This window comes from Mustela putorius, unplaced genomic scaffold (assembly GCF_011764305.1).
Source record: "Mustela putorius furo isolate JIRA1106 unplaced genomic scaffold, ASM1176430v1.1 tig00003853_pilon_pilon_pilon, whole genome shotgun sequence".
In the NCBI taxonomy this organism is placed as follows: Eukaryota; Metazoa; Chordata; class Mammalia; order Carnivora; family Mustelidae; genus Mustela; species Mustela putorius.
The window spans coordinates 52,585,544-52,612,921 of NW_025422005.1; the positions used below are offsets into that span (position 1 = coordinate 52,585,544).

The 27,378-nt window shown below is 43.1% G+C and overlaps 1 protein-coding gene across 1 annotated transcript in view; it reads left to right on the forward strand.

Annotated features, from left to right (window-relative positions):
- Window positions 1-27,378, forward strand: part of CACHD1 (cache domain containing 1) — a 205,604-nt gene that overhangs the window by 118,015 nt on the left and 60,211 nt on the right. The window contains exon 4 of the mRNA XM_045064669.1: window positions 10,333-10,439. Coding sequence (XP_044920604.1) covers window positions 10,333-10,439 — 107 coding nt within the window. The remainder of the gene's footprint in view (window positions 1-10,332; window positions 10,440-27,378) is intronic.

Here is a 27,378-nt window from a genome sequence, read left to right on the forward strand (position 1 = left end):
TTCCATTTTGCCCATGAGGAAGTAGACTCAGAGCTTGTGTCCAGGAGCAGGGACTAGAATTTGTCAGGGTTACCTGACTTCAAGTCATTTTTTTTTTAATGACAAAATATTTTGTCCTGTGGTCAAATTGGAATGGCTCATGTGCCAGTGGAAATGCCAAACATTATATTCCTTCTTAGAGTTTCACTTGAGGCTGTTGTATGACTTTCTAAAATTTCTGAGTTGGCCGAATGTAAACCTCCCATCGTCAGATTAGTCTGTTTCTCAGTCTTAAGACCATGTTCTTGAAGTGATCTGTGGCCTTTCTGTGCACACATGCACGTGTGTGTGTAGGTAGTAGGTGGATATCTGTACCTCAAGGACTGTCGGAAAACACATCTGCCTTTGGGTCAGCTGACGGTCCTACTTTCTGGCTTTTCCTTGGGTGACCCTTTATGCCAGGAAGGGAGACCTGTCAATCTGCTAAAATACTGAATTTCACCAATAGCCTTTTGTGGATTTTAGGGAGAGCTGATCCTCTGATTCCCTTTTTCTTCTTCTTCTTCTTCTTTTTTTTTCTTTTTTTTTTTTAAAGCTAGTCTCTAAAAGAAACAAGATGGTAGACTACCCCAGCTTTAGCAAAATAGACCCCACGGTTGCAGAGAACCGCAGGCTTTCCTTGAGCTTTTCATATGTTTCTTGTGCAAATAATACCCAAGTGATTTCAAAGGTTGCCAAGACTGAAGAACCATCCCGTCTGTAATCTCTTTCTGGGGACTCCATTTGGCCGAGTGTGATGCTGCGCACACGGCTTTATGAGCTCTGCGATGCCGCGTCAGTGGGGCTTCTTGAGGACCCGGCCCTAAGTATTCCGCATCTTTTATTTCATGTTTCTTTCGCCGAAGGGGGAAATTGGGACAGGCCTCTTCCCTCTCCACTGCGTATGTGCCTGGGAGAATGAACCAGCTCATCTGCGAGGTCATCTGCTAACTCTGAGGTTCTTAGCGCTTCTCTTTGATGTCTGTGTCCTACGACTCACAGTTGTCGACTATTTACCAAGGAAGAAGCCACACAGATTTCCAGTCTCTAGTCCCAGGAAGTCTCTGCCCTCTAAGGTTTCATGCATTTATTCATTCAGCAGACATTGATTGACTGAAGTCTTACTCTTCACAGCTGACGTTGGGCCACAGGTCCTGAGAACACACACAGTCCTCTTAGCAAGAGAGAGAAGCTTATAAATATATGACTGTGTGGTACCTTCAACCCTTCCTAGAGGTCAAGTGGCAGGTTGGACATGGGGTGTGGGTCAGCACAAAGGGACCTGTGAGTCACGCCAGTCCTCTGCCTGCTTGCATTCTTCTCTTTTTCTAAGTACCTTCTTTCTTTTTCATGTACCCCTGCCACAACCTGGTGATGAGGAGGACAAGGATAAATGTTGAATGTGGTCGTGGATCTACTTCCAATCCCTCTGATGTCACCCGGGCAGTGTTCCAAGCTTCCATGAGAGAGGGGAGTGTAAATGAATAATACCTCCACTTTGAATCAACACACAGACACGAGATCACACCAGGGTCTCCTCTCCGTGATCTGTGGGGTGAGAAAATGGTGGAAAAGGGAGCTGGTTGGTAGGACACTTAGACTTTAGTAAAGAAACTTGATTGCTCTGAAAGCCTTGCCTTCCAAGGCTGTTTGACACGGGCCCTGTTTCTGCTGTAGCTGAGTTGCTGAAGCCTGAAGGTTTAATCCTCAATACTGATAAGAACAAAAAGAATGTGACTTATCTCTCCAATCTCTGCAGAGATGGAAGGAAAAACCATTTCTGGGAACGTGATTACATGTTATTTGACAGCTTTTCAGTTTGCCCATTAATTTAGGTGTTTGAATAAGTAAACTTGGCGTGGGGGGGGGGGCTCAAGTATCATTTACTTTATAAATGTGATAGTTCCTTTTTGAAGTGATTCTACTCTTACCCCTTTCCTCTGCCATTCATAGAGTTTAAATATTTGCCAGTGCAGATGTTTGATTTTTATCTTAGCTCTCTCTTTAACTTTATTCTCATGGGTGGTTAAGTGGAAGATAAGGGGGTTCTTGTTTAATTCTTTTCAACTGGTGTTGCTCAAATATTTGGAGAGCGGACTCTTCCCAGAAAGAATGAGCGGGAACCTGGTTGGTTGGAAGTGAAGGGATCTCTCCCTCTCCTGGTAGACCAGCCACTGTTAGGTTGTTTCTAGGATCAGGGGGTCTGCTAGAGGTGAGCATTTCTCCGTGTTCAGGCCTTCTTTGAAAGGCTCCTACAGCTACCGGTCAAGGTTACTGTCTTTTCTGTGCTTCCTAGAGCACAGAAAGTTCCCAAAATGGAACTTGGTAGTTCAGCAGCCCTGGTGGCAAGGACCAGCCTTGTGTAGTAAACTAGATCGGAGTCTCACGGCATTTGTTCCACACCAGCTTCTGATCTCATACCAGATTCTGCTTCCAGAAGAAATAGTGGGATTCTTTTTTTTAACCTTTTGCACCTGTCTTTGCATTTTAGGCATGATTAAGAACAAGCAAACAAGTCAGAAATATTCCCCTGTCCCATTAGCTGTCATCCTAGTGGCTTTGTTAATGAACTCCACTAGCAGTTTAAGCCTTGCTCTTCTGAGAGATCCTCAGGGATTTGCTTTTTAAATTATTGCTTCAAAAATGTATCCATGAACAATACCACATTTCACCATCACCCTGGGAATCCACACTGTGGGTGTGGTTTTTGTGTGCTAAGTGATAAATTGGGCAGGCTTCATTGGAAACGTTGAGGAAAACCCAAGGTTCTGAGTGATTTGCCTGGCAAATCATCTTCCATAGGAAATTTAAACAAAGACCAAAAAAGAGATTCAGGAAGTAAACCCCAACTGGTGTATGTATCTCTCTCCTTTATGTCTTTTTCTTTCTAAACTGGGACTCCGCTGAAAAGTTGATTTACACTGTGAATCGCGGCTGAATGAAATCCAATTGGAACTCACTCGAACACTGTTTTGATGTAAGATTCAAAGCTTCTGCAAATTTATTTTATCTTCTACATTTGCTGATCTCCTGCTTGTAAATCCTGTTGAAGGAGAATAAAAATGACTGCAGCCTGATGGGAATTAAATGTCTGAAGTTCAAAGCAGTTTGCACATCAGAGCAAACGTCAATCAAATGAACATCTTGCAAGCCAGGCAGGGAGTGAATTTCTCCATGGGGAAGAGATCAAAGTGGGAGTCACAGTTCTGTTTTCTCCCTCGGGATGCAGTTTCGATTAGTTGTTCATGAAAGTAAATCCAGAAGGAAGTTTTTTTTCCCCCCCAAACTTACAGGCGTAGGAAAGATAGAGTTATTTGAAACTGAATTTCAGGCACTGGTTTTATCTTATGAAAATAAGTACAGAAAGCAGTCATAATCCAATATCTCCTTTTTTAAGAGAAGGGTCTATAGGAGATTTAGATAAGATCATTCTCTTCTTATAATTTCTTTTAAAAGCACATATATAAAGATAAGTTGAATTGCCCTGCTCATTTTATATGACAGTCTATGATTTTACCAGTGCTTGACCTTTTCCGTAAACCTGGAATTACATAAATGTGACTGGCAGCTAATATACTTCTCAATGAAAAAAATCTTTTAGGTAACTCCTAAGAGTGACTGAGTTTTTTTTTTTTTTTTTTAAGTTTTATTTATTTATTTGACAGACAGAGATCACAAGTAGTCAGAGAGGCAGGCAGAGAGAGAGGGGGAATCAGGCTCCCTGCTGAGCAGAAAGCCCAATGAGGGGCTCGATCCCAGGACCCTGAGATCATGACCTGAGCTGAAGGCGAAGGCTTTAACCCACTGAGCCCCGGAGGTGCCCTGACTGACATGTTTTTATAAAGTATTATAAGCATGAACTTTACATTTCTCTGAGTCCCCAAATTGGGCTGAATAGTAGGTTTCTTTTTTTTATAAATAGTATTTTGGAGAAGCACATGCACATATAATGCATTCTTGTCTTAGGCAAGGCAACCTTGTCTTCTCTGGGGATTGGAGGGGCCTCGTGTCACAGGGACAGCTAAGCAAGTATTTCTTATGGAGTCCAGTAGTAATCTGGAGACCAGAAGAGAAGCAGACATTAGTGAGTGTAGATGAGTGGAGGGTGGAGTGATAACAAGGGGGTTTTTCCTCTTCTAGTTACATCTAGCTGACTCACCCGCTTGGGACACACGACTCTCCTGTATCTCCAAGCCCCCGGTCAACACCTGCTTCCTTACCTGACTGGCACAACCGTGCGTAGGCAGCGACAGAAGCAGAGGGAGGTTTCTTTGTAGACATTGTGTGTTAACCCAGCTGGGGGGGGGGGGTGCATGCTCCCCATGGCTGAGGTTTAGCATCTCTGGAGGAACTCAAGACCACTGAGATTATTTTGAGACTGTTCCCACTTACAGAATACCATCTGGCAGGAAGCAGGAGGAAGGAGAGTAGGTGACGGGTCTCCTAATGTGGGGGCTTGATAGGAGTAAGTTCATTTAAAACCACCAGCATCCACCACAAGTGTATTACTCAGAGGAAGAATTAAGTCAGATTTCGGGATGAGGTGACAATCTGCTCATCATTCACTCATAAATTTTGAAACCACCCCCCCCCACACACACACATATACACCCATGTCCTTGAGCCAGCAAGACAGAGGTCAGCTTGCCCTCTGGCTAAGGTTCTCCTGGAAGGTGGGTATTTCATTCTAAAACATCAGGATTGTCCTCTGGATTCCTTGAGAAGAAAAGATTTCACGTATTTTTATTTGGGGATCAAGTTTGAGCTCTGGAAGCCGGTGTGTTTGTACCACCTCAGTTGGGGCTCTCCTGAGTGGTGTTTCAGTGTTACGTCTCGCCTGCCGTCCCAGTAAAACCTGAGCTGTGGCCATTGTCTGTTATGTTCTGCGTGCTGCACTCGTTGCCCCATGTGAGAGGTTTCAGAATTCGGTGCATATTTTTCTTTCTTGGTATTGTCTTATTTCTGTTATCTTTGTTGTACATAAACTGTTTTTACAAGGTTCTCGGGTTATCAGAATGCCGGGGTCTTTCAGCGGAGAGCTTTGGTACCAGGAAGGGGAGAAAGTGGTGTGAGCCGGCACCCCGTCTGCAAGCTCTCTCCTCTGTGCTGCGAATGCACGTGTGCACTTGTATACTGTCCTACCCACCGGTTCCCCTCGGATTTCAGTGCTGAATGAGAGGGGAACTTCAGGCTTTTCTAGAATGAAATAATAAAAAGTTTATTCTCTTAATGGCCAGTTCCATAGCTATGCCACTAGTGAACATTTAAGTTATCAACCATCAGTACAGAATACCTGCCTTTAATACCTTCTTCCTCCACATACTGGCCTTTGTCCATAGAGCTCTTTCTCTGTAGCTATGCATCGTGAAGACTTATGTTTAGCTACTATCATTTTCTTCTTCTTCTCTTCTTCTTCTTCTTCTTCTTCTTTTTAAGATTTTTATTTGAGGGGGAGAGAGAGAGAGAGAGAGAAAGAACATGAGAGCAAGGGAGGGGAGAGGCAGAGGGAAAAGCAGACTCCCCACTGAGCAGAGAGCCCAACATGGGACTCGATCCCAGGGCCCTGGAATTCTGACCTGAGCTGAAGGCAGACGCTTAACTGACTGAGCCACCCAGGGCCCCCAGCTGCTGTCATTTTCTGTTAACTGAAAAGCAATGATTTCCCCTATGCCCTGCAATCTTTCAGAGCACTCTTTTCCTCTGAGATAATTGAATTCTACTTCAGCTATCTTAGATAATGTTTAATGATAATTCGTTGATTTATTGAGATACATTGTATTCATTATGAACAAGAGCTGGAATATATGTTCACATCTTGGTTCTTTTTGCTTCTCAGCTGTGAACCTTGTGCTTCTTTATTTAGCATTTCTGTGCCTCAGTTTCCAGGCATTCAAATGGTGGTAATAATAGTACTTTTCTCATGCTTTGTGAAGATTAGATGAGGTAATCTATGCAAAGCACTTGGAACATATGATGAGTACTTACTAGCTGGTAACTGTTACTAACACATCCAGTACTAGTTCTTACTATCTATTAAATGCCTACTGTGTACCAGGCTCTTCATAGCCATTTTCTGATTGAATTCTTAACACAACCTTATGAAATAGGTATACTATTGCCATTTTATGGATGAGAAAAACAGAGGCTTAGAAATCCTACATTATGTGTAAGAGGTATACAGCAAAATGTAGTTTGAACCCAAACTGCAGTCCAGGTTCGTGTACCTCTCACTCCTGACTGTGACTTAATCGCGTTCTGCCCCACTGGCAGTGCTTTGGTCATCATTTGACAGAGCACGTGCACAAACAGGGAGAGGAAGAAGCAGGTCCCCCAGCCCAGCAGGGAGCCCAATATGGGGCTGGATCCCAGGACCCTGGGATCATGACATGAGCCAAAGGCAGATGTTTAACCAGCAGAGCCACCTGGCAGCCCTCATTATAATTCATATTAAATTTTTGTTGACTGGTATTTTGTTACTATAAATAGAATCTAAAACCACACATCACCTGTTATGACACTGTCTTAAACCTGATTACAAAACAATGCTCAGTCAGTTGAGTATCTGACCTTGATTTTGGCTGAGGTCATGATCGCAGGGTCATGGGATCAAGTCCCATGTTGAGTTCCACGCTGGGCATGGAAACTGTTTGGGATTCTCTCACTCTCCCCTGGCTTATGGGTACACGTATGTGCTGTCTATCTGTAAAAAAAAAAATTTTTTTGTAAAAATAAATATTAAAAACATATACAAGCGTGGGATTCAGACACAGAATGGCACTAGCATGTTGGAGGAGGAAGGGCTCAGCATGGGCTGGAACTGACAAGTTTCAGGGAGGAGGAGAAGGAAAGCTGGGCTTTGTTGAGTGCACTGGACACTGGAAAACATCATAGTTGGGATCCAACAGTTAATGGACCAATCTGGTTAGAACTGTAGGAGGTAGTGGGAAGAGAAGGTTGGGTGATTTATTGGTGACAAATACTACATTGTGAAACCGTTTTGTAACTCACATGTTTACTGAGCACTTTTGTTAATGAATCACTTCTGTGTTTTATTGTTAGAAAAATATTTTTGTTAATGTTCTTCAAGATGATCTTTCCAGTACAGAAAGGAAAGCAACCTGTAAAAATAGTTTCCTCTCTGTGATTCCCCAGGAGCAGCTTTTCATTTAACAAAGACCTGGGGAATCTATTTGAGTTTAGCACCAGGCTGCAGACTTCACAAGGAATGGGCTGATGGTCTGCGTCCTGGCTGTGGAGACTCCATCCAGGGAGACAGGGCTTCTCACCAAACTTACACTACTCCTGGAAGAAACTGTCAATAACTCTTGAGTTGCTCCTTCTGGCAAGTTCTTCATTATGTGTCACTTAAGTTAAGCAGTGTGGTGTGTGGCTCATCCTTGGCTGGGTTGTTGGGTGATGGGTTCAAGCCTCTATTCATGGTGTCACTTTCAGCTGGGAAGTGGGTTGGTCTAAAACGGGTTTGTGGGATGCCTGGCTGGCTCATTCAGAAGATCCCATCACTCTTAATCTCAGGGTCATGAGTTCGAGCCCTATGTTGTGTGTAGAGATAACTAAAATAAATAAAACCTCTACAAAAATAAAAGGGGTTTGTAATTTGTGCAGCACAGTCCAGATGTAAGTTGCAGGCATACCTCCAAATTACTCTGTTCTCTTGATTCAAATTGGAAGACCTTCTGACTTTGAGAGTACTGTTTTTGAAGCATACTTTCATGTACCCATGTTTATACAGAAAACCACTCTACTGCTTTATTTCTAAAGGAATAATACATGACAGGATTGATAAGTTTCTTTTTTCTGGAGAGCCTGCCAAAGTCAGTTTCCTGGGCCTTACCCCAGACTCATCCAGTCAGACCCTTCTAGGGTAGATCCTAGGAATCTGCATTCCAGCGTGCATCCCACGTGGTTCTGATACCAGAGACTTTCAGGAATTAGGAACCACACATGTGAGTTCTGGTCCTCTTTTGCTTGGACCTCCGGAACTTAACAGGTAGAGGCCAGAACAGGGCTAAGCATTGGCACCATGGAGCCTCATAGAACATCAGTGAATAGGAATGCTTGGTTTGATGAAAACAGTGCTAAATGTTATATATACATAGTGGTGCCTGCCCTCAAGGAGATCTTATCTGTTCATATAGCGATAAGAATCTACCCATGAAAAATACTCAAATGGAGCCATAAATTAAAAATCACGACATGTGCTTTGAGGGAAGATGGAGGCATTTGATACAGAATAAGAAATCATCCACAGTCAGGATAGGGCTTTTCTGGGAGAGTAATAAGTGAATAGAGAGATCTGAAGGCTGACTGGAAAAATAAGAGAAACATACAGAATTGAACTTGTCCAATACGGTAACCACTCTTTCACTGTGATTTACAGTTAAGATAAAATTATACAGAATAGAAAATTTGGTAGGTTCACTGAAATTGAACACTTTTAAAAATTTAATGTCTAAGCTCCATTAGCTCCATTTTAAATGCTCAGTAGCCACATGTAGCTACCATATTAGACAATGCAAAAGTAATCCATTTTTTATCATTTCAGAGAATTCTCTTGGACTGCCCTGATACTGGGCCAGGGGTGGAGAAACAAGTCTGGCACTCTGCCGATTTTTGGAAGATTAACAATGGCGGGGTTTTTGCAGTTGGGGTAGGGACTGGATAGCCAGCCCACAAAGCCTGAATATTCTATGGTCCTTTCATTTAAGAAGCACATGAGGGAGTAGGTTTAACATGGCTGTCTAGAGCAAGGAGAGCAGGTGAGCTCCTTGTATAGTGCCACTCTTGCGACACAGATTTCAAATGCTGCAAGAGAGGGATAGTGAGATCACATTGCTTTGCCCCCATGCACACAGGCAGCTGCTGATGTATGAATTTATTCTTTTCTCTCCATCTGTGGTTTTTGAGGCATCGGTCTCTTGTCTAGACAAATTGGAGCAGGTCCAAGGAAGGGCAACCACGTTGGTGAAGCAACTGTGTCCTTGGAGGTACAGTTGACAATGTTGATGGAATTCTGACCTGGGTTGGAGGCTGAACTAAAGTTCTCTTAAAATCCAGTTACCTCTTCCTTTGAGATGATGTGTATTCCAAACAAAGCTGTGTAACTTTCGTTTTAGAACCCAGTGCACCATGTAATGATCTAGTCCCCTTACTTATGCAATCAGTTCAACGTTGTAATTCTTACGTATTATGAGATGTGATCAACAGACCATCAAAGTTCATGTGAATAATCCAGTGGATCTTGACTTTTAGGACTGCTTCTTCCAGGTCATAAAGCTTCTCTACCTATGTAAATGGAGTTTCAGCAAGGCTACTTTTTAGCTGAGGTGTACGTTTTAACGCAAATTTTTAAAAACCCTAATTTCAGATTGAGTTAATTTCGTGCGGGAACTCTTAGTGATTTCAGGGGTCTTATCAGCAAATGAAATTCTCAATGGGTTATTTAGAAATTTAAGATTTTTGGCTTTTGTTACTTCTAGATTAAATTCACATAAAAAGTCTGGTAAGAAAAGAAGTACTCATAGGGAATACATAAGGTTGAGATGGTACATTTTCCTCTGATTTTTCTGTAGCTTATTGTTTGCTCTAGCAAATGAGTCACTGATTACACTAGTATTTATTTATCAGCAATTAGTCTTAAGAGTACTAGCATTGTTCTAGCTCTAGTCTTCGCCATTGTACTACCATTGGAAATCAAAAAGACCTTGACCTTATTTATATTGCAATCCAGGATGTGCAAACTCTGTTCTACACCACAAGAGGAACTTTTTTGTCTTTTTTTTTTTTTTAATTTCTTCTTTAGATTAGAAAGTTGAGGCTCAGAAAAATTGGAGTTTGTCTAGAGTCACATGTTTAATAGTGAAAAAGCAGGGAATCAAGTCTAGATGTTTCCTACTCCACAAACATTTTTTTTCCTTCACTACTCACAATTTTTGTTCTTTTTCACGGTTTTCAGATAAGATAAAGACTTGTTTCATATATACCATCAGAGCTTAAGGCTGAATTTTGTCAAACCTGTTTTCTGTATGATTTTACCTGACTCAAATTCATTACAGTGAGAATTGGATCAAAGAATGGTTATTTTTTTTAATCTCCTTAGAACTGAACTTGATTTCTAAAGCCTTGTAGAACACATATTTTTCCCATACTGTTCTGAAGTGATTTTTTTCAACTTCTAAAATCTAAATCATAACTTAATGTTTATGAGCTTCCCTCATATGCAATATGGATTACCTTGGTTTTTTTAAATTCATTAACCACTAAATAAATATTGCTAATTCTCTTCTGTTGTTTCAGATTTGATGGGAACTTTAATACCAATGTATCTAGAACAATTAGTTGCGATCAACTTTCTACCACTGTTAATAGCCGGGCCTTCAATCCAGGACGAGATTTAAATTCAGGTCAGTAATCTCTTGGTTTATAAAGGTGAACTGTAGGTCCACCAAATTCAGGTTGAATAAATGTATTGCTTTAGACATTTTCCTTTAAGATTTGAAGAGAAAATAGCATCCATAAAATTGGATATTTCTGGAAAATTGAAACTCAAAAGAGGGAAAGGAAAAAGAAAAGAGCTGACCTGTATTGGGCATTTACTATATAGTGTACATATGGCTAGATTCTTCATTATCTCATTCGTTAGGGGTTTTACATTTGTTATTTCAAAGATTATTTTGGAGACCCAGTTATCTTTGCAGTAAAAAGTATTGGATTTATATTCCCTACTTGTAATTTTCAGTTTGTTTTGGTGTTTCGGGAAAAAGGATAAGGGAGCATTTCTACTAATAAACAGTGCCATGATGCTATATATTGAAGTTGAACTTTGTTCTCACTTTTGTTAAAACTTAGTAGAAATAACTACTAGAGCACCTGAATATAGAGTTCCAAAGGGACGTCATATCTCTGCTTTCTTGTCCTGGTGTTCCAGTTTATATTTCTCACCCTTTTTGTCTTGTTATGTGCATTTGTTGGTTGATGAGCTTCAGAACCAAAGGTTTCCCCTTTTAGGAGCTGGAAATACCTTTAGAGATCACCTACCAGTTTCAGTCCTTAAATTGTACCAAGGAAAAAATCTGAAACTCAGAAGGATCCTAAGGCTTCCCTTATTACTGAGGAGATAAAGGGTTATCTTAAACACAAAGGACTGTATTTCTCAAATTCCAGGTCTCCTGCAGACATGTAAAACCCTAGAGAAGCTGAGGAACAGAATATTCACTTTTAGAGCCCCGTCAGTCATGGTCAATGGGGAGAATTGTAACCTTTGGGAGTCGTATACACAAACCAGGTAACAGGTCTGGAAAGAAGGAACTGTAAGCTTTGTCGCTTAAGGATATTAAAACTCTAGCTGCTGGCTAAGGTCAACCTAAATATGTCAGGTACATCTTGTATAGACCAATACATAATGGATTCTTTTTTTTTTTTTTTTTTTTAATCATTTGAAGAATCTGGAGACCATCTGGAGCAGGTGGGATTAACTATGAGAAGTTCAATGAAAATATTTTTCATAAATAAGAGAGCATGGAAGAACATGGAATGGGCAGAGGAAATGAATTATGGAAGATTGCATAGTTGGCACAGAACACAGGCCAGAACTTGAATTTTCTAGTTCCCCAATTCAGTGTTTACCTTTCCCTCAGTTACGCTCAGTGACACAAGACATGTTGGGTCTGAAGACTTCAGCTTGAAATAGCAATTTTTAAAAATGATTTATTTATTAGAGAGACAGATTGTGTACGGGGTTGGAGGGGCAGAGGAGAGAATCCCAAGAAGACTGCCTGCTGAGCACAGAGTGACATGGGACTCAATCCCATGACCCATTAAGAGATCATGATCTGAGTTGAAATCATGAGCCAGAGGCCCAACTGACCGAGCCACCCAGGCACCCCAAAATAACTATCCTTGAATAGAATCAGATACAAATGTGCCCCAGAAATACACATTTTGTGAAGTTAAAAATACGTTAAATGAACTGATAAGGAAAAAATATAGTCCGTTACTACTTTATGTACATATGATCTAGAAAGGCTCACACATAAACATTAATAGTTACCTTTTAGTGGTGGAATAGGGACATATTTTCCTTAACCATTTTCTTAGTTTTTTAAAGATTTTATTTATTTGAGAGAGGGAGAGACAGAAGCAGGCTCCCCACTGAGCAGGGAGCCTGATGCGAGCCCAGTTTCTGGACCCTGGGATCATGACCTGAGCCAAAGGCAGATGCTTAACCACCTGAGCCACCCAGGTACCCTGATTTTCTTGATTTTAAACTAAGCATGTGTTGCTTTTATAAACAGGGAAATAAAGCAAGAAGGAAGTACAGTCTACTTCCCAATGTATTTTCACTCCTTTCTGATAGACAGCAGCTTTCATGAGACCTGTCTGCTGGTTGAGCGACCCTCGGTCAGATGTCATGGTTCCAGACAAAGCTCCATTGCCCTCTGGCTGTGTGATTGGGACAGTAAGAAAGTGCGGGCTGGGGCCACACTGAGGATGGTACATGGTCCCTTGGGAGCCAGAGCAACACTGTCCTGTCAGGACCCCTTGCCCCAGTGGGCCAGACGTTGGAGGATTTGGAAGCTGCTGCAGCCAGGGTTCCATCCTCATTGCCTCGTTTTATATCTGCTTGTTGTTCCTAGGGAGTATATTGTTGAGATCACTGTCATTAATAGTCACATTGTATACCTATTGAGCACCTTCTCTGGGGTAAACACTTCCTTTGTTCTAAGTCAGCTGTAAACAGCAAAAAGCTTCTATTCTGGGAGCTGGGGGACATAAATCTTAAAGAAAAGGATAAGTAAACTTGCATGTCTGAGGGCAACGAATGCTGTGGAGGAAAAGTAACACAGGGTTGAGACACAGTGGTACTTTTGGCTGGGAATGGAAGCCGAGGGAGGAAGGAGGCAGAAGAACGAGTCTTACTACTTTATAAAGGGCTCATCAGTGAGATCTGAATTAAGTGGGATTTTAAAACCATAAGAATAACTGAGGAAATGTATCCCAGGCAAAGGGTTTGAGTTAGTGTTTAGTGTGCTCAGTAACAGCAAAGGCCACTGTAACTGTGATGCAGTGAACAAGGATTGATCATAGAGGAAGAGACCAGAGAGGCAGCTGGGGGCCAGATCACCAAGAGCCTTATTTTACTGGCCCTCATATGGACTTTTGCTTTTGCTGTGAATGAGCCAGAAGACCATGGTAGAGGGGAGGTGGGGCCAAGGAGCAAAATGGGCTTATGCAAAATGGGTTTATGACTAGACTTAGGTTAAAAGGCTTATGGACTGCCGTGCCAAGAAAAAGATTACATCAGGGCAATGGTGGAAGCAGGGAGACCATGTAAGAGATTATTCCAAAATCCAGGTGGCAGGTGGCAGTGGCATTAATAGTGTACTAACAGTGGAGGTGGTTGGATTCTGACTATGCTTTGCAGGTAGGACCGTTAGGATTTGCGGGTGAATTGAAGGGAGGTGAGGAGTATATGTAAGAGAAGAGCTAGGAAGGACTTCCAAGATATTTGGCCTTATCAAAGAGAAGGACAGAGTTGACATTTACTATGACGGCCAATACTGGTTGCTGTCAGGGAGTCAACATTTCAGATGTAGAAATTTGAAGTTTGAGATGTCTATTAGATATCCACGTGGAAAGGTCTCCTAGGCAGTTGGTTATATATGAGTCTGGAGTCTGGGGAATGGGTCAGACTAGAGACTGACATTTGAGATTCATTGGGTACAGGTAATACTTAAATCACGGGACCCAAAAAGATCACCTGGCAAGGGGCTATGGGCAGAAAAGAGAAGAGGTTCAGGACTAAGTCTTGGGACACTGTAGCACTTAAAGGTCACCAAAATGAAGAGGAAGCAGTGAGGGAGTCTGAGAGAAGGAAGTCAGTCTGGTAGGAGAACCAAGAGAGTCATCTTCTTGAATCCAAGTGAACTACAAAAAAGTATTTTTTTTTTTTTTAATTTATTTGAAATACAAAAAAGTATTTCAAGAAGCCAGGAGAGATCAGCTGGATTAAGAAGGCCCAGTAAGACAAAGGCTAAGAAAACAGACATTGGGTTTAGGAACATGGAGGTCACTGATGAATTTGACAGGGTTGTTTGGTATAACAATAGAATGACAGGCTGATCCTGATTAGTTCAGGCTCTTAAGAATGGACAAGAGGAACTGGAAACAGTAAGTACATGAACTCCCAGGGTTTGTTGAAAGGAAAGCTAGAGTGCTGTGTAGAGTCCAGAGTGTGTTTTTCAATTGAGAGAAATTACAGCAAGGTTATGTGCCAAAGGGAATGGTCCAGTAGAGGAAAGCTAAAGACCCAAGAGCAAGAGGAGAGAGCATGACTGGAGCCTTTTCCTTCATCGGGCAAGAGATGGTGGGATTCCAGCCAGAGAGTCCAAAAGCACAGGATTCATGCTTAACAAGAGGAGGGAAGGAAGAGCCAGGGTCCCGGGCCGCCCATAAGGACCCAAGTGTGGTGTCAGGAGCTCAGAGACATTCTGTTCTTGGTGATTTTGTTTCCTCAGAGACTTAGGAAGCAAGATATCAGCTGAGAGGAGGCAGAGAAAGAGGCCTTGAAGACCTCTTAGTTACATTACATTAAGGTTATCTTCTATAAATGAGGTTCGGGAGTAGAACTCAGCGCACACGTAATTGGAAATCCTGACAAAATGCTGTTTTATTACAGTAGTTACTTGTGACGGGGGAGAGACTGTGAAAAGTCAGGAGGAGGGGAGGAAGGAGATGGTGAGGGCAGAGGTATATGGTTAAAGATCAGATCTTGAATTTTGTTATTTCTGAAAGCACGTGTCAAGTATCACATCCTACGTAACAAGAGTTGTTCTCGGCACAGTGGACGTAGCTGGATTTACAAGCAGTTTTCGGCCCTGTTCAGGTATTTGAGAACGGACTCGCTTGTACTTGAAGTCGTGTGACATTCCACCAAGCGGTGGCTGCATCCCAAAGTCCACATTCTTGAGCAGTCATTTGTAATATAAGAGGAGTGGTAGATGGTGGAGGGTGACCTCAGAGCTCCCCCCTTTCCTCCTCTCCAGCTCATGCCCCCTTTCAGAGCAGAATTAATGTACTTCGTGAGCTATCGCATGTCTGATATTTACATCTGTAAGACGTCCAGCCTCAGGCTGTTTCAGACTGTATATAATCCATCAATGGGTCCCTAATTGATATCACAGTTTCAGATTGCCTTTCAGACTAGCTGGAAACAGACTCACATAAATTGTAAACCATTCTTAGCTACACTTACCCAAAACTAGGTCATGTGTCCATCTGTCCAACACACATGTGTATTCTTTTTCTTTAGCCCAACCCTGCTAGATCTCGACTTTCTAAATTGACTCCTTGTCCCTGATTCCATTCAAACTACTGGCATTTGACAGTGCACATGTTACATTATGGTGCTGGTAATGTTTTGCTCAGGTTCCTTCCTGCTTTTATCCCTAGTGTCTCTCCCCCCCTCCCTCCTTCCCCCTCTCTCTGTCTCTCTTTTTTTTAATTCCTGCTGAGCTATTTTCTTGTGCGTAGCCTGATCCCTAAAGAGAATGTATTTGAAGAGTCCAAGGAAAGTTGCCTCTTGCTCTCTTGAGTTATGCAATTGAGGTGTGAGTGGAATGGGAGTTAGTCTTTCTTGCCGAAAGAAAAAGTGCCTGGACTTTCTTTATTGTGTTTGATTTAAAGACATCATTTGAAGTTGCAAACTTCGATCTTGGTAGCGTTGCAGTCTACACTGAGAACCAGGATTCACGGGGTGTAAGGGGCATCTGCAAGTCATGTTACAACGGTAAATGCTGCAGGAGGTACAGGTGGGTACTGGAGGCTGCTACATTCAATGGCTTCATCACTTCCTTCTGTGAATAACAAAGATGGGCTCTGTGTTACAGGCTTTTCTCTCTGCTTTCAAATGCCATGAAAATTACCTGTTCCGTATGCTAATGCCAGGGCAGTGAAAAGCTGTGTTGTCCCTAAAAACCTAAAATAAAAGGAAAAAATCAGCCAACTTAGGAATCTCTGGTTTGTTTTTATGCCTGTTTGCCCCAGCTTCATGATTGCATTAGTGTCATAAGAGATGTGGTAATTATCCATGTAACATCTAAAACCTATTCACTCACTTAGAAATCTAGATTATTGAGGCTATGGGATTTGGTTTACATTTGTGTGTGTGTGTGTTTGTGTGTACACATGTATACACAAAATTAAGTATCTCTTCAAGTTCTGTTTCTATAATATGAGGTACTTCAAAGTTTAGTCTTTTTTTTTTTCTTTTAAGATTTTTTTATTTATTTGACAGACACAAGTAGGCAGAGAGGCAGGCAGAGAGAGAGAGAGAGAGAGGGAAGCAGGCTCCCCTCTAAGCAGAGAGCCCGATGCGGGGCTTGATCCTGGGACTCCGGGATCATGACCTGCGCTGAAGGCAGAGGATTTAACCCACTGAGCCACCCAGGTGCCCCTAGTCTTTTTTAATAGTTTGCTACAACAACCCTGTAATATTGATTTCAGAAGATTTTATTAGTCACATATAATCTCTCATACATACATATTTTTTTCCTCATACTACATATTATAGTGGATATAGCCTTTTTTTTTTTTTCTGTTTTTGTAGTTAACAAATGTATCCTGGACATTCCTTTGTATATATGTAAATAAATACATATCTAGATCCTGGGGGTAATGATTGTGTAACGTCCTTGAATTAATAAGTCCACTCCAGTTCAACATTGAGATTGTCCCAATTTTTCACTCTATCACTACCCTCCAGAAGGATTCCAAGTGACCCCTCCACAGTTTTCCTGACCTTCTTGTAGTAGTTGATGGTAAACGTCTTTTTTGAAGCTCTGTCATCCTTTGGTGTCTACAAAATTATTCTGTGCCATTTATCCTCTTACTTCTCTGCTCAGACCTTTTCATTTTTCTTCTTAAGCTCCTTTTGTCCTCAGATAGATGTCCCCACATGTCCTCTTAACCACCTTCCTCACTTCTAAACCTTATCCCCCCCCAAATGTTCTCAGTGTAGCCAGCACCTCAGCTCCTGCCACATGCTGTGGAATTCCAGATCTGTCTCTCCAGCTGCGGCCTATTTCAGTTTATTTATTTATTTATTTATTTTAAGATTTTTTTTTTTTTATTTTTATATTTGACAGAGATCACAAGTAGGCAGAGAGGCAGGCAAAGAGAGAGGGAAGAAGGCTCCCTGCTGAGCAGAGAGTCTGATGCGGGGCTCGATCCCGGGACCCTGGATCATGACCTGAGCCGAAGGCAGAGGCTTTAACCCACTGAGCTACCCAGGTGCCCCCTTATATGAGTTTATTTATTGAGTAGCCAACTTTAAGACACACACATCTCTGTGGTGATTCTGTAGCTACCTCAAAAATTAAATAGAAAAAAAAACTTTCTAAACTTCCCCGCAGTCTGGGCTCACTGTCCCCACTAACAGTATCTCCAACCTGGTCACACTGGGAATTCTCCCCTTGCCTTTTCCCACCCATGGCTTCTCCAGGTTTTAGCAGATGGAACTTCCTTAAGTCAGTGATCAAAGCAGAGTGTTGGTGAGTAAATATTTTACTACATGCAAGTCACCTCACTAGGCATTTACTGTGTGTCCATCTTCCTGCTTGTCATGCTGACTTGTGACATAGGTCTCATTGTCCGCCCTTCATTGAAGGGGAACTTGGCTCAGATTCCATAGTTCAGAGATGTGTCTTGAATCCCTTTTGTCTTCTCCACTGCTAAGGCCATAAACTTAGGAAAAGTTCATAGACCTTTCTAGAAGATGAATCAATATGGAAACCTCCCAGAAGGTTTCTCTGCTTTTATTCTCTTTTTCAATATATCCTGTATACTGTAGGTATTTTGCAAATACCTGCTTTGTAACTCCAAAAACCTCTGTGGCTCACCTGCAAGACAAATGTGGAGGCCTTTCAACTCCATCTTCTCCTACTCTTCCTTCTCCCCTCACGGGGTCACTTTCATTTCTTCAAATCCTCAATGTCTGTCACTCCTCCATGCTTTTTTTTTTTTTTAAAGATTTTTATTTATTTATTTGACAGAGATCACAAGTAGGCAGAGAGGCAGGCAGGGAGGTTGGAGAAGCAGGCTCCTGGCTGAGCAGAGAGCCCGATGTGGGGCTCAATCCCAGGACCCTAAGACCATAACCTGAGCCAAAGGAGAGGCTTTAACCCGCTGAACCACCCAGGCGCCCCTCCTCCATGCTTTTGTTCATGTTATTGTCTTATCCTAGAATATAGTGCCTGCCTCTTCTGACTTGTAAAATATTGCTCATTCCTCAGGGCCCAGCGACTTGACAGGTAGAATTCTTTGTCTGTTGCACTGGTTGGGTTTGCTAGAGGGCACACGTTGAGATGGAGACTGGCAGCCTGTAGGGAAAGGGAAGTCAGAAGGATTGAACAGTGGCAGAAGTCAGGCTGAGTTGGGGTCCTCAGCTAGCTCTCTTTATTATTTTACTCTATAGTACATTCTTAAAAATTTAAGTTTTTATCTTGGATATCTACTTGACCCTCTGTTCCTTTTATTTTTTGCATGTCAAGTTCCAGCCTAGTGCATAGCAGGTATACAGCAAATACTTACTAATGAATGAATGAAACTAGAATTTTCTTTTTTTTTTTTTAATTTTTAAAAAATTTTATTTATTTATTTGACACAGAGAGAGAGATCACAGGTAGGCAGAGAGAGAGGGGGGAAGCAGGGTCCCTGCTGAGCAGAGAGCCCGATGTGGGGCTCTATCCCAGAACCCTGAGACCATGACCTGAGGCCAAGGGAGAGGCTTAACCCACTGAGCCACCCAGGTACCCTGAAACTAGAATTTTCTTGTTGCTTTTGTTTCATTTTTGTAATGGAAGAACCAAGGCTTTTGAAGGACCATAGGAAAGAAAAGAATGTGGTTGTGATTTGCTTGCAAGGTAGCCCTGGTTTCTGTGGCTTCATGGCAAATTGGTATGCATAAATATCTCGGGTATATAGAGTGGCACAGGCTGTGCATGTGAATAGTACCATTCTGCGTTTGCATGAAACTGTGCTGAGTCCAGACACACATGTACACAGAATCAATCTGCTGCTTCTTAGCACCTCATAAGCCATTTTATCCCTTTGTCTTCCATGGATACCAGAGACAAGCATCTATTTTGTAGATGAGAAGCAGGCCCAGAGCACTTAACCGATGTACCTAAAGTCAGACAACAAATGGTGGGTATTGAGATGACGGAACGGTATGTCCCGATTCCCAGTCCAGTGGGCCTCCTGCTGTAGACTGCTGAGGACAAAGAGATGTCTCCATCCCTGTATCCTGCTACTGTTACTTCAGACTCTGTGTGTCTAGAATCAAACCCATAATCCTCGACACTTCCAACCCAGACCGCCTCCTCCGCTCATGTTGTATTTGTCGGTTAACAGCTTAATTTTATACAGTGCAGACGCTTGAGACCCAGAACCAACCACGACTCCTTCCTTGTTCTTTCTCATAAAGAGCCTCTCTCACGTAACATCTATACAATAGTTACCGCGGCAGGCGCCAAGATCATCAAGACAGAGGCTTTACCCTCCGAGCTCACAACCTAACCATACGGATGTACAGAGGGGAGGGAAGGGAAGGAGAAAGTCAGCAGACAACTACTATTAGCATCTTAAGTGATGTGTGATCACGGTAAGTGGGGGTACTGGACCAGATTGTAAGGTTGCATCTTAAGAGACATTGGGAATTATCCAGGTGATGTGCCTGAGGTAAATACATTTCCCAGTTAGAAATCTATGAACGTGCAGCCAGCGCAGTCCAGGATCATTGTGGAAGAGGGCAGTAAATAACAGGAAACGAAGGTAGCACTAAGGCAGATTTTAACCACTTGTATTTGACGGAGGAGTTGGGTTTTGGTTTGGTTTTTGTTTTGCTTTGTTTTTGTTTTTGTTTTTTAGCTTGAAGTCAGCCAACTGACAGACTAAGCAGCGCCAAGCAAGAGAGTTTTGTGGAAAATGGATGTAAGTGTAGTTGGCCTGAAAGAAGGAGAAAACCAGGTAGACTATTAAATGTAATCCAAAAGTGGGATTAGGGAGAGGTGGCCATGGAATAGGCAAATTGGCTAGATGAGGGAGAAATGAGGGGACAAGAAGTGGAGAATCAATGTGGACCACTCTTCCAAATTACTTGACTGAGAAAAAGGGGAAACGTCCCTAATAACTCAAGAAGAGATGGGGTAAAGGAAGAGTTTTATTGTTATCGCTAATCATTTTATAAGTCAGGGAAACTTGAGAATGGTTATATGCTCAAGATCGAGAAACAGTCCAGGAAGAAGGTAAAACTGAAGAAATAGCTGGGACAGTGGAGTTAAACATCTTTGGCCAGTTGTCCCCAATTTGGGTGATCGTCAGAGTCATCTGAAGTGCTTTGTCAAAAAATACCTATTCTTTGACCCCCCAACTCAGACTTGGCAACTCAGAATATTGCCTTGGTAAAGCTTGGGAAGCTATAGGTTTCAAAAGCTGATTGTGGGAGGAGAAAAAAGCTGATCGTGAGAGAACTCTGTTAAATTTCTCTTACCCCTTCCATGAATGTTTGAAGATCACCTGGTCCTTTGGGTCCTCTGGGAGTGGTCTATTAAAAGGAAGAGGATCAAGTAGTAGATCCTGTTCTGATTTTGGATTACCAAAATGAAGTTGATCCTGAATTCTCTGTCCAGGAGAGACAGAGACAGAGACTGTTAAGACAGTCCAGGCTATCTTAACAGAATTGAGGCTATAATGGAATGGTAATTTTTGCATTATGTAGATAACCTAGAATGGACATAAGGAGCTGTGAGCTTGGAGCAGAACCTGAGATTTGAGGAAGTTCTCTCTTTAGAATTGGACTGAAGTAAATAACAGTGGGTTTAGCTGGGCTGGCTGTCATTAATCTAAGTTTGGCAATGGACTTGAGCTACCATGGTCATTGTGGTGGAAGGATTACTGGGCTACATGGTCCCATTCAAGGGTCAGAGCTTAGGCCACTCTTCCCTTTCAGAGTCAGAATATGCTTAGGTCTAAGATGAGAATAATATCTTTTTGCTAAAGCTCTGCCTGTTTTGACTCTTGCTTAGCTATCATACACTTGGGAAAATTAACCTCTATATGCTTTGGTTTCCTGAATAAATTAAACCTACCTAATTAAAAAAAATTAACTGAGATAATGTATATAAAAAACATAGTACAGTGCCTGGTACATAGGCAAATACTCAGTATGCCTACCACACCTGAGAAGTACGCACAGTACCTGGGGGCTATAAATTCAGCTCCTTCAGAATGTGTGGGAAGGTGGTCCTCTGGCTGTGGGCTGGGAGTAGGAATTAGAAGGTGCAGCATAGAGTATAATGCCAGAAATTTTGTCTGGTGTCCTCCAAATGTTTATTCCCCTCCAAAATGATTGCTGTTGCACAGAATATTACTGAAAGGCGCTATGTAACTTCTGATCTTTTGAGGGAGTGTGTGTGTGTGTTTGTGTGTCTGCCATTCTGTGTATTTAGGACAGCTCTTGTATTTTATATTTGGCAAGCTGCGGGAGGTCGAGCGCTTTGTGTGTTTCGCTGAGTGGTGTTGGGCTGGGCGTCAGGAAGGCCAGAGTTCCTTGAGGTGGGAGGCGACAAGCTTTCTACTACAGAGCATTTTTTTTTTAATGTGTTTCTGCCTTTGGTGCTTAATATTATGAGGCAAAACCAAAGCCCCAGCCCAGCTACAAGCAGTTGGCAGTCCGTCTCTTTCTCATCCTAATGGTGTAAGCATTACAGAGAGCAAGCAAGGATGTCGGGGACATGGTTTTGTTTTGGCTAGAGAAGCTGATGATCTAAGAACTGGTCAGATGTAGATGGTGAAATCGGAAGGGAAATATTTGGGGGCCAGGGGATCTGGGGCCCATATGTTAGAATCCGCAAAATGCACTATGCAGGTGAATCTCGAGACACAAATGAAAACAAAGAATACCCCAAAAGGGGGGGAGGCACATTTTTTTTTATGTAAACACTACCCCCAACATGGAGCTCAAAGTCTTGACCCCCAAGGTCAAGAGTTGCATGCTCTACCACCTCAGCTAGCTGGGCACCCCCGAAAGACACATTTTTTTTTTTTAATCTGCTTTTCCAACTATAGTTGGTGTATTGTGGCTGCAGAAAAATAAGCCAGTAGATGTTGTGAAGTTTTTTGTCTTTGTCAGAATTAGCATAGGAACTGTAAGAGAGCAAGAGTAAATTTGCTGAAGGCTCACAGAAGGAGACCAGGGGGAACAAAGCTTGCCTTTAAAGAACAGGAGTTGTCACAGGTACCTCTTCGTTAGTTAAAAGCCAATATGAAATTGTCATTCTCTCTAAACATTTCTTGGTACCATTTGTACATTATGTTTAGTCTTGGGTCAGTAATGATAATAATCTCCTAGTGCTGACCGACGGAGTTATTCTAGCTTACTAGGAAGTAAGAATATTCCTGCTTTTTTCCCTTTCTTGCACAAACTTGATCAAAGCCAGTTAGAAATTGGCTCTTTCTCGTTGCATATCTTTGTGCTTTGTTCCTTCCTATTGACCTTCATTCTTCAGCCTTCTTATTTCTCTCTGGTTTCTGAAGGGTCTTCAGAAATACCTTGTCCAAATCCATCACTCAGAGACTAGAGATGAGGAAATGGTGAAATCTCATGGGGGACAGAGGTGACGAGCCTTGGCTAACCAAAGTCACCATTCACTGGCTCCTGTGGCAGGCGCTGACTCAGTGCATCCTCAAAACCAGGCATGCGCCAGGCTTTGGGAATGTGGTGAATTTGGCTTTGGGTTTGGCTCCTGCCCTCATGGAACTTGCAGCAAGTCTGCGTGAGAGGCATGAGCCATGGCCACAGAAGTCAGTACACTGACTATTACCGATTTTTGCTGTCACGGAAAATGCTGGATGCTGTTAGAGAGGATAATAACCAAGGGTGGTCAGGGAAGGGGGTCTCTGAGAAGTTGGACAGAATTACTTGGGTCTAAGGATCCCCTTGTGTGGAGAGCTTGGCATGTTTGCAGAACTGAAAGAGGTTGCCCTTGACCTACAGCGTAGTGGGTTAAAGAGGGTGAAAGTGAGGTTGGAGCATAGGAGGGGCCAAATGGTGCCAGGCCTTATGGGGCTTGGATTTAATGCTAGCTGGGGTGCAGTGTGAAACCTGTGAAGGGTTTCAAGCAAAGCAGTGGTGGGATTTGATTGCCGTTTTAGAAAGATGCCTTCGGATACTATATGGTGAGTCCATGTAAGGTCAGAGAGCTTGTCAGGCTTAGAAATGGGACCAAAACCTAGGCTTCCTATTTCCAGTCTATCCCGATTTATCAGGCTATTCCTTCCAGTGCCAAAGTGCCAACCCTAATTAAATAGAAAGTGCAAAGCCACATTGGGCCTGTGTCCAACTGGCTTTCTTATGTTTATTCACATGGACAGTGAACGCTCCCTCCAATCTGTTAAACACCTCCAGACTAATTAAGGGTCCTCAGCTATATAGTTTCATAGTCACATAAAAACTCCTTCTATTATGTAAAATATGCTTTCTATGGTTCGGTGTTACTCAGTCATGAGTGCTTTAATTAACTTGACTCTGTCTTCTGAGCTACAGTGTGCGTGCCATTTTCCAGGTAAGCCAGCCTGTGGGGTCAGTCGGACCCCCATGATATTGGACTGTCAGCTGGTCCCTGCCAAGTACTAGCAGTTCAGCCATTTGTTTTTTCTCACCAGTTTAAATGCTCACTTTAGCCTCTGCCTTAATTCAATTGCTATAGCCTTTCTTTCTGTCAAGTGTCCTCTTATTTGCATTTCTTCACACTGTGTCTTTACAAACTAATGCAACTGATCATTTTGATTGAAACATACAAATGTATATGTTTACTCTGCCTCTCAAGAAATAACGGGTGTGTTTTTTTATCTGTTGATTGCTAATTCATTTAGCATGTATTTAGTGGCCTTGTGGAGGCCCTGTAGTGTTCTGGAAAGAGCAAGGGCTTTGGAGGCAGAGATACCTTGATCAAATCATGACTTGGGCCTTGAGCAAGTTGAGTTCTGCATCTATAAAGTGGGTATAATAACAAACTCATGAGGTAGTTATGAAAAGCTGGCATACCATGTATAGAACTAGTTTATATGGTGCTCAGTTTCGCTGTTCTATCAAATCAGCCTTATTGAGGCGTAGTTGATAAGCAATAAACTTCACATGTGTAACATATACAGTTGATTTTGATATGGATAGTCCCCTAAAACCATCCGACAGGCAAGCCTTTTTTCTGTCCACTTAACTGTTTCTGTACCTGTTGTATTGGCAGTGGTGTTGAGAGAACGGAGTGTCGATCATTTTAAAATCTATTTTTTAAAAAGATTTTATTTATTTATTTGACACAGAGAGATCACAAGTAGGCAGAGAGGCAGACAGAGGGAGGGGGGAAGCAGGCTCATGCGGGGCTCGATCCCAGGTTGAGATCATGACCTGAGCTGAAGGCAGAGGCTTAACCCACTGAGCCACCCAGGCTCCCCTTAAAACCTATTTAGAATTATCATCGATCTCTGGATGCCTCAGTGGCTCAGTCATTAAGCATCTGCCTTTGGCTCGGGTCCCAGTATCCTGGGATCGAGTCCCACATGGGGTTCCCTGCTCAGTGGAGAGCCTGCTTCTCCCTCTCCCTCTGCCTGCCACTCCCCCTGCTTGTGAGCTCTCTCTTTCTCGCTCGCTCTGACAAATTAAAAAAAATATTATCACTGGTCTGTATTGAGTCACCATATTTATTTTTAACTGGATTTAGCATCAGACGAAGATTTTATAATTTATTAAACACAAGTCTAATGGTTGAGAAAGAGTACTTCTGAGCAGACCCTCCCAGCCCGCATGTCCCTGCAGCTCTCATGGAGCCTGTGCCATGACCTCAATAGAACACACCTCTGCCCTGGGCGCAGGGGTGACCCAAGCCCATATCTCACCCTCAGGGATCTCTAGAGTCTAGGGATGGAAGAGGGAAAAGTTGCAAACAACAGTAACATTAACTAGAAGGTGGGAGAGGTTAAGATGCTGGAGGGTTTCAGAGGGTGTGGTGGCTTCCATCTGGGGATGAGCTCCAGTGAAGAAGAAACCATTCATTGCCACCTTCACGTGTATCTGTCTGAGGTAGGTGTGCGGAGCAGGGGAGACAAATTCAGGCCCTACCCACTGATAGCCTAAAGCTTAATGCTATGCATCAGGGACTGACAGGTTGGACGTATGCCCAGCCTTTTCCTGGATGGTGTCCAGCATTGCTGAGAAGAGGAAGCATGCAAGACCCCAGCCCAAGTTATCCAGTGGCCCGAACACCTCACTGACTCCTAGGACTGGGGGAAGCCGCCTCTGGGTTGCCTGTGCCTGTGTGGAAAATAGGGCTGTCCTTCACCTCCACGTCTAGGTCAGAGAGGGGCCTGCTTGGGGTGCACACTGCCATGATAGATTGCTTCTGGGCCCTGGGGTCCTCATTACCATCGTATCCATCATCTTCTGCTAGTACCGAATGATGGATGAAATTTAATCAGATGCCAAAGGAGTTCTCAGCAGGAGAGTTTGAGGAACCTTGCCTGACACTTAAATGCTGTGGTGCTGGAATGATTATAAGGAACCAGAATGATCTTTTGTGGTGAGACCAAATGTATCATGCACGGTATGAATTCTGATTTATTTTTAAAACATTCTTGCTCTCATTGGCTCCCCCTTTTAATAGTCTCACTGTAACCCGTTTATGTTACAGATGTTACTTCTAAATGAGGTCATTGAGCTTTACTTCCAAAGGCAGCATTTGCCTGTTTCTTGCAGGCTTGGCAGGGCTGCCTGAAGAGTGGTGCTAACACGACAGCAAGTTTAAGGCTTTGACCCTTAGAGAAAAAGCTGCCTCCATGTTTATGTGCAAATCACATCAGCCAGATGTCTCGGGAGGATGTGGTTGCCCTGGTCCAAGCAATGACCTTGATAAGGTGGCCTGGCCGAGTGGAGTGGGGACCCATGTCTCGGTCACACATGCTATGTGCTTGACTGCCTTCCTGTCCACTATGAAACCTCAGGGATCCCAGAAAAGTTGGAGCCGGCTTCTGTGTCCATAACTCGGAAATGATGCTTTGTTACTCCTAGGATTTTTGTGAGGATAAAAATAGGCTACTCTTCCTCCGTGTGCATCTGGCAGGGTAGCTGGAAGCAGGAGGCACCGGACATGCTTCAAGTCCCCGTGTGGTATATTTCACCCGGTGTGTTCAGAGGATGAATGCGCATGTCGAACGTCACTGACCAAATCCAGCTTGCCGCTGATGTTTGCAGATCCGCCATCATTGGCACACCCGCTCACCCACCGATGTCCGGGGCTGCTTTTGCATGGTAGCAGCAGAGTTGGGTGGGTCGAGACAGAGCCCGCATGGCTGGCAAGGCCAGGGTCCTTTCCTGGGCAGCCATGGCAGACATCAGCCGACCTCCGAGCCAGACTCAAGGATGGCCGCGTGGCATTCAGAGCTTTCTGTACCTTATCAAATGTACCTCACACTTGCCTTTTGCCTTCACTCACACTTCTTCCCCAAATTGCTTTCTGTCCCATTTCCTACTCTGTAAGTCTTCTGGTGTATCGGTTATCACAATAAGGCTTGTCTTTTGCTCAGCTGTGTAGATCTTGCAGCATGTAGAGCAGGACACAACACAAAGTGCATGGTTCATAACAGAATACAGGGTGGGAACAGAGTGGAAGGGCATCAGAGAAGGGAGAGGACTCTGCTTGTGGGTGAGGGTAAGACTTCATGGAGGTTTGGGGACAGAATTGCCCCCAGGAGGGTGGCTGCCCCTCCCGCCACAGCTTAGTGGCAGGGATACCGTGTATATGCCAGGGAGGCAATACTGCATGATGATAAGAACCTAGGAACCAGCACAGCTAGGCTGGAATCCCAACTTGGTCATTTACTGATGAAACCTTAGGCAAGTCTCTAAGCTCTCTGAGTGTATTTTCCAAACTCCAAAGTAGGGAATAATCATACGACCTCCGTCCTATGGTTGTTTCATGGGTTAAATGAACAACCACGAAGGAAAGCCTCTGTCCCACTGCTGGCACATTGGAATCATTCCAGGAGCTCTTGCTGAGTGATCGTGGTTCTGCCTTTCAGGTACCATCTATGCTGATTTCCTCATTGTGGAGTGAGCAAGGTCAAGGTCACAGGTCTAGTCCCCCTGGAGACCGGGCCTCCTAACGGCACTGTTCTCCGCAACTAGAGAATGTTCTCCAAGCCAGCAAGTATAAACTGGTCCAGCGGGGACCAGCCTCCTGAAGAGAGAGCTGAGTGCAAATGAATCATTCAGCTGGAAAAAAAAAAATATTC